Source organism: Lolium rigidum, chromosome 4 (genome assembly GCF_022539505.1).
Source record: "Lolium rigidum isolate FL_2022 chromosome 4, APGP_CSIRO_Lrig_0.1, whole genome shotgun sequence".
In the NCBI taxonomy this organism is placed as follows: domain Eukaryota; kingdom Viridiplantae; phylum Streptophyta; class Magnoliopsida; order Poales; family Poaceae; genus Lolium; species Lolium rigidum.
In genome coordinates, this window is record NC_061511.1 from 241301797 (window position 1) to 241313882 (window position 12086).

Genomic DNA, 12086 nt, shown 5'->3' on the forward strand with positions numbered 1-12086 from the left:
AATAGAATCGCCGGTAACCCCGTGTCGGCCCCTTGGCCAAGGGCGCGAACCGGGCGCGCCGGCACCTCGCGAGGCTGAAAATTTTGGTCGTGGGCCGCCTGTCAGCCACACATCCCAAAAGTCGACGCCAGCGGGAGTGGCGGGGCCAACGCGTCAACGGCTCATTCAATTTTAACCTAACTGTCGCCTACCTCGCGACGGGAGTTATTGGGCGCAGCGGCGGTGCAGTTTCCGCAGACGCGCAGCAAACCGTCATGTCGCGCGCGCCTTGCTCTTCGTGCCGCCGTTAATGAGCGCCACCGCTCCCCGCCTCCCTCCGGCCTATAAAAAGTGCCGCCTCTCATCGTCTCTCTCACACACAAACCCTAGCGCCTCTCTCCCCAACCCTAGCCGCCACCATCTGAAAAGACAACGCCATGTCTGGTCGAGGCCGAGGTCGCGGCCGTGGTCGTGGCCGTGGCCGCGGTAGAGCTGCAAGCACGCCATCGTCTACGATGTCGTCGTCTTCATCGTCGGACATGGACGAGGAGGGACCCGTTCTGTTCGAGTTCTTCGTCATCCTCAAGGGCGACCCACACGGCATCAAGAGGCTGCCAGACACCTTCGCCGACTTCGTCGCCGGCGACGAGCGCCCGGGCTCGCTGCATCTGCGGGAGACTGCCTACGGCTTCTGCCGATGGATCGTGGACGTGATCTACGATGCGCGCGGCAAGATGTATCTCCACATTGGCTGGGAGAAGTTCGCACGCTACCACCGCCTCCAAGCCGGCTTCGTGCTCATGTTCCCCTACTTTGGCGAGAGGGACATGATCGTCAAGGTGTTCGACGACACGCGTTGCCGCTGCCACTACCACGCGACAGCGCCGAGGAGGACGACGACAGAGTGTTGTTTCTTCGCAGCGAATATCGGCACACATGTTTTTGGATGTTCTTCCTCAAAAGAACCAACAAGGGCACCCTCACCAGCTCGATTTTCCAGTTTGGGTGACTGGGTGTGCCCTCGAGTGTTCTTTCTTGGCAGCGAACACACGAAACATGCGATGACCGACCTAGTTAGGTTTAGTTTTTTTGCAATGTTTTATATTTGTGTCAACCATGGTTCAAACTATGTATTAGTTTGTGGAAAACCATGTTCCAAACTATATCTTCATGTAAACCACGTTCCCAATTATGTATTAGGTTGTGGAATGGAATGTTTCTTCTCTTTATTCAATTTTCTATGCATTTATTTGTAATTTTAATTCAAAACATCTATCGGGGCCGCCGGTTTGGGGGCGCCGGTGTGGGAACAGCTCCTCCAAACAGAGGATGCAGTGCCGGCGTCCCCCAAACGCAGGTGCCGGTGCCTCTGCCGACGACTATTTGGGGGGCGCCGGTGGAGATGCTCTAATGAAGTCCACATCGCCTATGCCAAACAAGTGACCCTTTGCACCGAAGACTGGTAGCTCCGTTTTTTAAAGACAAACTCAGAAGAGATGGGCCGGACTCGCGTCAACGAAGGTCTTCGAGACCGGACCACCACAACGCAGGTCATCATCACCACTCGCCGCTCGAGGCAGCAGCTCTGACTTCGCAACAAAGGGAGACCACAAGGAAGATGAGTTTTGATACACCACAACAAGAAGCCCACTAACAAAGCCTTGCTACAACCAGACGCTCACTCGTTACCGTCATCGTTGTCGCGCAAGCCACCACGCGGAACCCTACACACAACCAAAGCCGACCACTGGTCCCTCCATCTAATGCGCACTCTAAGGATGATGCCCCCAATGGGGAAACGACGTAGGGTCACCGCCATCGTCCGATCCAAGGTTCCCCCAAGGTAGCTAGAGGATGTTGGAGCCTCACCTCGTGGATGCCTTCAACAAGGGGACGCCACTCAAGGCGTCGCCATCACCAACTCCGGACAACACCAAGAGCAAAGTTTTCTCTCGGATCTACCGCTAGAACTCCATCAAGAGCCTTCACCGGCCAGCTACAGATTTCTCACCGCCAGCCAAGCCTGACTCGACACCTCCAAAAAACTATAATTGGTGGAAAGATAACCTAACCATCCTCGATCTCAACGCGACACCCGCACCACGCGGAGACAACACCAGATGAAATATACCTCCTCCATATACCACGTCGATAGAAGCAACCACCAATAACCTACCAGCAACACAGAAGTAGCAGGAGCCACACGGGCCGCTCCAGATCGAGCACCGACCAACGAGCTCACGCCCGACCACCTCGCCAGGCGAGCACCCTACATCCCGCAGACTAGAAGAGTAGAGGAGCGGCCTGTCACACCGCCACCAACTCCGGCCACGTCGTCCAACACGGTTACGTTGGCCATCGCCCGAGATCCTCCCTCCGCCACCCACGCAGGACTACTAGAAGAACCCGGTCCTTTGGGAGTGGGCCTTGCCGGCGCCGCGGCTGGACCTGGTGGCAGTGGTGGCGGGGAAGCCGAGCGGGGGGTGTGGACCTACCTGCGATTAGGGTTTCAGCCCCGGGGACGCCACGAGTGAGGCGACACGGGAGTTTGGGAGGAGGTGCGGGGCTTAACAAGTCACAAGGCAAAGTTAATATCTCCTGCGTTCATCTAGTAGTATGATCAGAAGACAGTAGTGCAGTTATGGCGGAGATCATTCACATCCTGCCATCTCCAAGAGAGTTTGCATAGGATCTCCTGGGTTTATCTAGGACTAGCATGATCAGAAGACAGCAGTACAGTGATGGAGATCATTCACATCCTGCTATCTCGAGGAGAGTTTGCATAGGATTCTCCTTGTTTCCTCGTGTTCTCGCAGCGCCCATTCAATAGACATTCGTACTCCTCTTTACGGTGCACTAGTACGCTGTATGTTGCAGATTAATGCAGCTAATTATGCTCTTCACATGTTGATGCATCCTTGGGAACCAGTGATGGTCAATGCCGTGCTTAATTGGAGGCCGGTTCGCTCATGTGATGGCATATGCACCCACTGAAAGCTGGAGCACATGGCCACTAGCTCCATATATGTGATCCTAATTTATGAGAATTGCTTTACTAATTTATTTTTGGAGAACATAATAATGGCCTAAGATAATTATTGGGCTAGATCAGTACTATATCCACCTAATCTATCGAAGAGAGATGTTGGAGAAGATTGAAGTGCTAGTAGCAGTTCAGATGCGCTGCAACTAGCAATTAAGTAATGAACTGAACCATGTGATTATCTCTCCTTTTTCCTTTTTTTAAGAGCAGGAAGCCTGTGAGCTGTGATTATCCGCATTGGATAGATATTCTTTGCAGATATTGGTATATATCCTCTGCTGATATTTCATCTATTTATTCTGTTAATCAATCAGGCCAAGGTCTGAAGAATCTTCCAATGGTAGCAAGATGCCAGACCCGATTCAAAATTCAAAATCCGAATAATATACAAACAAAAATAGTACTGGGTACTATTGCGACCCAAGAGAACAACTCCATGTGCGAACTTGTCACTACCCAGTACCCACTGACAAACAGAATATGTGAGAGCGGCCGTGCGGCACTATGCCCCCTGCACCGTCATTTTCCCGTTGCTCCATGCGCGGCGGGTTGCCACGTCCCTGCCTCCCAGTCACGACGCATCGCGCGAGACAGTGCACATGCAATGCATAAAACTTGTACAGAGAGAGAAACCGACCTCTTCGATCCCCATAAGCTAACACATATAATATCACTGGAACTCGTACGTACTCTTTCAGTTCAAATTCAAAATGTACTTGCTCCTACCCCTATATATAGTAGTATAGCACTCAAGTTTACATACATGAATGCATATATTGATATATATGCATGTCCCCGTTGGTCTTGGACGTGACATCTTCAAAAAGTGTCCGTTGCTACATTGTGTGGATACAATGCGTTGGAACAACAAAAGCACAGATCAAAGCGATGTGTGTTGCCGGAAAGCAGGAGCGGTGTGGTTGGAGAAAGATGGATATACACGAATTGATGAGATTGCCTTTCATGTGTTTCTTTCCTAACCCACTAGTGCTGACCTGTGGTTTAGAGCATCTCCAGTCGCGTCCCCAAACCGTCTCAAAAAGCGATTTGGGCGTGCCGGATAAAAAAATGTTCTCAGTCGCGCGCCCCAAAGGCCATTTTTGTCCGACGCGGTCCAATACGGTGTCCAGCGCCCCCAACCCGTCCCCGATACACAGGGGACGCTCCGGGCACGCCGGACACAACGAAATGAGAGGCGAGGAGGCACGGGGCCGACGCGTCAGCGGTTCGGACGCACAACCGCCGCCTACGTACCGTCAGTGCAGATGCCGGGAAGCGAAACCGTCGCATTGGCAACCGCGTCAACCGACGCGCCAACCAAGGAAATTTACCTCCGTCCCAATTCACAGGGCTTGCGTGTATCCCTAGATTGTCAATTTGGCCAACATAATATTATTTGTATAATATAAAAATTATATCATTAGAAAGTAGAACATCTAACATTTCTAATGATATATAGTATTTTGTAATACATATGTTGCATTATCATCATCAAATTTACGACCTAGGGATACGCGTAAGTCTTGTGAACTGGGACGGAGGATACTCTGCGTGGAAAGTACCGACAAAAAGTCAATTTGAGATATGATATCGCATCAAATCATTAGTGTGAGGATCTTAACACTGCTTCTAACTAAGCATTACATGTTTCCTGAACATGTGCTAACTAGTACCTCCTTTCCCAATTATAAGATGTTTTGGCAGTTTAATTTGAACTGTCAAAATGTCTTATAACACCCCCTCCCCCTCCCAAAATGTAAGACATATAAGATTAGTAAAAATTTAAATCCTACTAAGTTTAACCAAATAATTACGGAAAATATATCAATGTCTACAATATTAATAGAGATATTGAGAAAATATACTTTATGGTGAACCTATTGACATTGATTAAATATTCTAGAAGTTTATAATTTTGTATATAAACTAAACTTGGTCAAACTAAGAAGATGTTGACTTTTGACTAATCTTGTATGCCTTTTATTTTGGGATGGAGGGAGTACTTTGTATTAAAGAAACAAGGTTGTATGTTTTACTGTATTTCACTTAGTTATTGTACACAATGTTTATAAAATCACACTAGATAAATTTCCTTCAAACACTCGTTGATACATGTCTGCCTACGTGATTTAATCAACATGAAGCGAGGAAACGAACTTCTTTCGTGTCATGTCTTTAAATATGTTAGTGACATTGCGTACACAGTATATTATTAAATAGTGCTAGTAAAAGCGATTAATGTCACTAACAACATCGATACTATGATAACAATTCTCGCACCATGAAAATCTACCAACCAAGCAACCAACGCTTCCTATATAGGGCTCCAGGCAATCGAGGGAGCTAAAGGAGATCCCCTTTGATTGAGCTTGAGATGTCTTCCCCGTTGTTGCTTATCATTTAGGATTGTTTCATTCAATCCTTTTTCTCTTTGTCGGTGAGGCGACGCGAGGCGATAACAGTAAATTTTGCAATTCCAACAAGATGAAGAGAGGTCAAACAGTGAAGGGCGATATGGTTAAAAGGATCAAAATACGAAGATGAAAAAGGGTCATGGTCAAAGGGACCGAGCCATATATAGGTCTATGATGTTCTATCTATGTATCTGGATTACGTTCATCTGTTTGGTTTCTTCGCTTGAAGTTTTTGTTGTGTTGTATATACTTCCTTGCATCGATGTTTCTATCTCTTCGATGATGGTGTTAGCATTGCTAGAGTTCTATCTATAGATAGCGGTGCACCGATGTTTGTTCCTAGACGACCGACTAATGGCGCCGCATGCCGCCTTGCTCCTTTTTTTGTTGTCATACAATAAACTCGTGCTCATACACCTCACTAAAGACGCACCGCCATAGGAAGGACGAGACATGTGTCAGGAGTGTGCCATAAATGGACATATGATATGTCTATCCTATCTATCTATCCATCTGGAATACGTCCTTTTAGATTTCATTTCTTGGACTATTTTCTAGCGTACACTTCTTTGGATTGATGTTTCTATCTATCTGATGATGATGTACATGTTGGAAATTGGCAAACTTCTACCGCTATCCATATCGGTGCATGTGCTTGTTTCTGGATATCTAGATAGCGGTGCAACCTACCATGTATGTCACACACATGCACATTGATACCGCGAAATACACACCCCTCATGAGCACATTTTGCATAGAACTTTTATACAAGCGGCAAAGATTTGGGCGGAGGGGGGATCCAAAATCGCGCAGCGTTCTGATCAAAATCATCTTACATGTTCATAATCGAGAATCAAGATTTATGTCTCGAAGGGTAGAGTTGTGCAACCAAACAAGACGTTTAATTATCCACATTACGACCTCAAGCATTCTCGCATATCGGTCGTGCATCAACAATAAGAAAAAGGTTTCATGTTCAAAGGTACATCATTCGTAAAGGCTAATAATATTCCCCTCTCCCCTGCCACCGAACAAGCCATAAATGGGTCTATGACGTTCATATATATCTAGATAGATCACCTCCTTCTATTTGGTTTCTTCGCTGAAGATTTTGTTGTGTTGTATATACTCCTTTGCATCGATGTTTCTATCTAACCGACGATGGCGTCAGTATTGCTAGGTTTCTATCTATCGATAGCGGTGCACATGTGTTTGTTTCAAGCCGACCGACTAATGGAACCGCTTACCACCTTGCTCCTTCTATTTTGTTCTTATACGAGAAGCGTGTGTTCATATACGTCACTAAAGACGCACCGCCACGGAAAGGATGAGACGTATGTGTCAATCCGAAGTGTGCAAATGGGTGTACGATATGTATCTCCTATCTATCTATCCATATAGAATACGTCCTTTTAGATTTCATTTCTTGGAGATTTCTCAGGTGTACACGTCTTCGGATCGATGTTTCTATCTATCTATCCGATGATGATGATGTACATGTTGGCAAACTTGTACCGCTATCTATATTGGTGCCTGTATATTTGTTTCTAGACGTCTGGATAGCGGTGCAACCTACCATGTACTATCTCATTTCCCCCGCCATTATACAAGGCAAATGCACATTGACGCCGTGAAATACATACCATCATGAGCACATGTTGCATACAATGTTTATATAAGCGGTAAATATTGGGTTCATTGCAAAGGGAAAAAATCAGACATATCTAAACCAAGTACTATGATCTAAGTCTTCTAAGAGGTTCTAGCCAACACCAGCAACATCCAAACAACGTCTAGCATTTTCCAACGAGTTCTACAAACAAACGGCGTTGGCTCCACCCAAAACAACCACCATCGAAGCCGGCCGACCACCAACCAAAGCAAACAAATGACTCGCCCAGCCCCACCAGTGGCACGCCACGTAAATAACCCGCACCCCGGTGCCCACTTTCGCCACCGCTGCCTATAAAACCCGTCAGGACAGCTCACCTCCCTTCCCCCTCTGTATCCTCTGACCGGTGGACTGGGCGCAGCGAAGTGGGAGCCAAGCCAAGTCTCCTCTCCTCTCCTCTCTCGCAGCGCTCCCCCAAATCCGGCCACCTCCCCGTCGGAATTCGTCGCCGGATCGAGCCAGGTATGGGATCCTCTTCTGGTTTCGTAGGATTATGCGCTACGCAGTGCGATCTCGCCGGTGTTTCGGCCGTCGATTTTGACGCGGTCGTGAGGGTAGGCCGCCAGATTTGCCGTGTTTTTCATCTCCATTTCGTAGCGACCGATGCGGTTCGGTTTCTTCATTCCTCGCCTCGCGCGTTGCCGCCGCCCGGCCGCGGCCGCGGTCTCGCGCGTTGGGGGACGGCTGTAGTCGCGGCCGCCGTATCATTTCACCCGCGTGCGTTCGGGTTTCTTCGAGCGGATGTCCTCCCTCGGTGGAGCGCGCCGGAGCCTCCCTTCGTGGACTCCGTGCTGGCGCTGGCTGCCGCCTAGGCCCGCTACGGGGCGAGGTAGGAGGGATGGGGGTTGGCAGATCTGGGATCGTGGATTAGTGCTCCGCGAAATTGGGTTGAGTCGTTTAGAGCTCCGATAGATCTAGCTAAAGTTGTGGTTGAGGTCTTTTTTGGTGATGAATTCACATACTCAAATTAGTACTCCCTCTGTCCCTAAAAAGAGCTGCTCAACATTTTCTACATACAGATGTATCTGTAACTAAAATATGTCTACATACCTCCGTATCCGTATATAGACAATTAATTTTGCGCGGTTGGAAGATTGATTCGTCGTAATAGAAAGCTTGGTTGCAGTAGACAGTTGTCATGAACATGAATGAATAGGGTCAGTGTTATTTCCATTTGTTATCGTATTAAACTTGGTATGATCTACTTCATCTGGTCCATAACAAGTGTTAGTGGTTTAGTACAACTTTGTACTGAAGTTCTACTAAATCGCCAACACTTACTATGGATCGGGGGGACTAGTTGAAACGATGGAAGATGCACTAGCGTGTTAGCAGAAAGCGAGAAGAGGGAGTTGTAGTCATGAGAGCAGCACAATAACAAATAGGGACGGAACGGAAATGGAAGGGGAGAGGGACATTAGAGAGGTTATGTTGGTGTCGAAACTGGACGGTCTTGATGATTGCCCATAAATTATCAATCCAAGGATTTGCTTCGGCTTGGTCTAAAAGTTCACTCACCTAGTCCAAGTTGTAAATATTTGTATCTTGGTATTTCCTTTGTTCAAGTTTTGGTCTAGTCTGATCCTGAAGTTAAATAGCAGGTTCTATAAATTTCTTAATTGCGAAGTGTACGTGTATGGGAGATATGGTGCTGCAATCTCATTATGTCTTGTGCGCATTTTGTTTGGAAAACAAGGTATCCTACTAGCATATGCTTGTGACCTGATTTATGTTATTCTTGTAAAATGTGCAGAGCTTGAACTGAGCTATGGACAACTTGTGGCATCTTGGAGATGAGTTCCGTGGGCAGTCCAAGGTGGCGGAGGACCGTCAATGGTCTCTGATGACGTCGAAGTTGGCTGAGATCACAAAGTCAAAGGCTGAGAGGATGAATGACTTTGACTATGCGCGGATGAATGCTGTCCCTGAGATGAAGCAGTGGGATAGGCTACCCTACCACCAAGATGACAGCAAGATGGACCACCTCAATCTTGGCCTCATGAACTTAGAATTTAAGATGAATGATATCAAGATGAATGAGGCTGCCATGAAGTACCCTTTCCGCAACATGCCCTATAACATGAATCAGATGTACCCCAAGGGAAACAATGGTAATGTCAATTCATTCAAGATGAATGTTGGGGCCAACAAATATTCGAATAACATAAATGGGAAAGAGGCAAATGGCAAACACAATGGTAGTAACAACAATAACGGAAGCAACAGCAACAACAACTCTGTCGACAAGCGCTTCAAGACATTGCCAACAAGCGAGATGCTACCAAGGAATGAAGTTCTTGGTGGATACATCTTTGTCTGCAATAATGATACCATGCAGGAGGACCTCAAGAGGCAGCTTTTTGGTATGTGCTACTGCTACTACACAATTTCCTTTTCAGTTATCATTTAAAACAAAGATCATATAAGCTGCTTCTTTATATGGCCTCTCAAGATTTGTTACTGTTATGCAGGTTTGCCAGCAAGATATCGTGATTCAGTCCGGGCGATTACTCCTGGTCTACCTCTTTTCCTCTACAACTACACCACCCACCAGCTCCATGGGGTGTTTGAGGTGTGTGATTATTTGATTTTCTTATATGCACAAGCCCCCTTGTTTGAACAAACCTGCAAGCCTCTTCATGAAGATACTTAAATGGTTTATTTGAACAAACCTGCAAGCCTCTTCATGAAGATATTTAAATGGTTTCATTTTCCCTACTTAAATGCTTATATCACTTGATGCGCATGTGTGCAGCTTAGAGATCAATATGCAACAAAGTAATAAATTCAATTTTCATGTGTTCTCTTCGTTTTTTTTCCTTCTGTTCTTTGCATGTGTATTTTATTGTAACAACATTAAATGGAAATGGTAATTCTGGCGATCTAGATACTCTACAATATCTAACCAAAAACATGACTTTCATGAATATCACTTTTGTAGGCTGTGTCCACTTTGTGTGGATGCATAGTGATCCTTAGGGCCATTTCAGTTAGTACTTAGAATTACTAGAGTTGTTACGTATTAGTATTACTATTCTTATATATATAACCTGTTGTACTTGTCTCGGCAACATTTGTGGGACATTCTTACATCTTTCTTCTGACGGGTTATTTGCAGTGATGTAGCAGGTTCTTTCTTAGGCTGCTTTAGGGAATCATACTGCTTGAACTATTATTTACCAATTATCATAAGTTGTTTGCATTTTGGAGCAGCATTCTTATATATATAACCTAATAATCTATGTGATCCTCGTGATGGAAATTCTATTAGCCAAATGTGTTTTTGTGGCCCTTCCCTTCACCGGCGGACCCTCTTGGGCACCAAACCAGGCTATGGCCTGGTCTTTGCTAACTGAAAAACAGTATTAGCAAAGTATTTTTAGCCATCAGGTTCATTAAGTATTGATTTATCAACAATAATTGGCCCAGTCTACCTCAACCGGCCCCGCCTTGAGTGGCAGCCATGGTCCGCCAGTGTGTACCTTGTTCATGAAGTTCCATTTTCAAATGTAGTCTTGATTGAAATCTTATAGGTTATAGTGATTGTCTTTCAGTGTTCTAACCAGATTTTCTTTGTGATAGGCTGCTAGTTTTGGAGGATCCAACATTGATCCCACCGCTTGGGAAGATAAAAAGTGTAAAGGTGAATCCAGATTCCCAGCACAGGTAATTACTCAATTTGTCATATGTCCGTGGGACTTTGGGATTTGAATTTTCATGCTCTGACATCATCAACTGTATCAGGTGAGGATTCGCATTAGAAAGCTTTGCAAAGCTTTGGAAGAGGATGCTTTTAGGCCAGTGTTGCACCACTATGATGGTCCTAAATTTCGCCTTGAGCTCTCCATAGCAGAGGTATATGCCTTGTCCTGGCTGCTTGTTCTTAATTTAGTATTCAGCCATGCAATCACAGCTCCTACCTACAAAGGAACTGTAGAAGCACTAGGCAGTTTAGGTTTAATCATACTTGTATATGCATTATCATGTTTTGGTTGGTTATAAGGTTCATTTCCAATGTGATCACTAGAACTGAACACTCTTTTATCTCAATTTTGCAGACACTGTCACTGCTAGACCTGTGCAAGTCAGACGATGTCTGAGTTTGCTGCAGAGGTGGTTGCCTTGTGGTTTTAGTAAATATCATCCCTGTAATCTTGTGGAAGATGGTTCGTGATGTCCTCTCGTTCATGAAGCGCAAGCTGTTGTTGTTTGCATTTTCCCCAGAAAGGACCTGGTGCTTCGAAGGCCTCTAAGATGTGCGCCTGTCTGTGTCGTGCCGTCCCTAATCTTGGTGAAGTGTATGTTTTCCTATTTATGTATTGTAGTTGCAGTATACCCAACGGGGAACCCCGAAAGATGTGGTTACTGTAATGCATCTGCATCATCATGCCCTAAAGTAAGGGCGGTTGATGCTGGAGTTTATCTGTGTTGTACCTTGGGAAGTTAAAACCTTTGCATTTGACTTGATGCTGCTTCTGTACTGCCAGTGGTGAAAATTGAAACCTTGCATTTTGACTTGTTGCTGCTATTTTTTTCTACCCAGTGTTCTGTGTTTATGCCATGTAAGGGGGTGTTTGTTGTGGCTTTTTTTGGCTTTTGGCTTTGGCAAAAGCCAAAAAAAGCACCTATGTAGGTGCTTGGCTTCCAAAATCCAAAAGCCAAAAAAAGCACCTACATAGGTGCTTTTGGTGGCTTTTGCCAAAGCCAAAAGCCACAACAAACACCCCCTAAATGCTTTGGCTGCCGATGGACTTGGTGCTGAGTATTAAATACACATTTTGTTCGGGTTTGGCCATGTAGCATAGGGCAATTTAGGGTCTGTTTGGTCTTATGCCAAAGCTTGCCTTGCCAAAAGTTTGCAATCCGATGACTCTTTAGTTGAGTTTGGTTGGAGACCAAATAATTGGCTAGCTCGGCCTACACTGCCACACGGTGTATTTCAGGCCAATTTGCGGGCAAAATGTGGGCGGCTGATTCC

At 45.9% G+C, this 12086-nt stretch overlaps 1 protein-coding gene across 1 annotated transcript; it reads left to right on the forward strand.

Moving 5' to 3' along the window:
* The first annotated feature begins 7478 nt into the window (after positions 1-7478).
* On the forward strand, positions 7479-11625 carry LOC124707384 (B2 protein-like). Its single transcript, XM_047239039.1, has 6 exons — positions 7479-7570; positions 8862-9471; positions 9580-9680; positions 10691-10774; positions 10853-10963; positions 11167-11625. The coding sequence occupies exons 2-6, from the start codon at positions 8877-8879 to the stop codon at positions 11206-11208; spliced, it is 933 nt and encodes a 310-aa protein (XP_047094995.1). The 5' UTR covers positions 7479-7570; positions 8862-8876; the 3' UTR covers positions 11209-11625.
* The last annotated feature ends 461 nt before the right edge of the window (positions 11626-12086 follow it).

Excerpts from the sequence above, each read along its gene's own strand:
- LOC124707384 (XM_047239039.1), top strand. The coding sequence starts at position 8,877 with ATGGACAACTTGTGGCATCTTGGAGATGAGTTCCGTGGGCAGTCCAAG. Across the intron at positions 9,472-9,579 it reads CCTCAAGAGGCAGCTTTTTG|GTTTGCCAGCAAGATATCGT; the intron begins GTATGTGCTACT and ends ACTGTTATGCAG. Across the intron at positions 10,775-10,852 it reads AATCCAGATTCCCAGCACAG|GTGAGGATTCGCATTAGAAA; the intron begins GTAATTACTCAA and ends CAACTGTATCAG.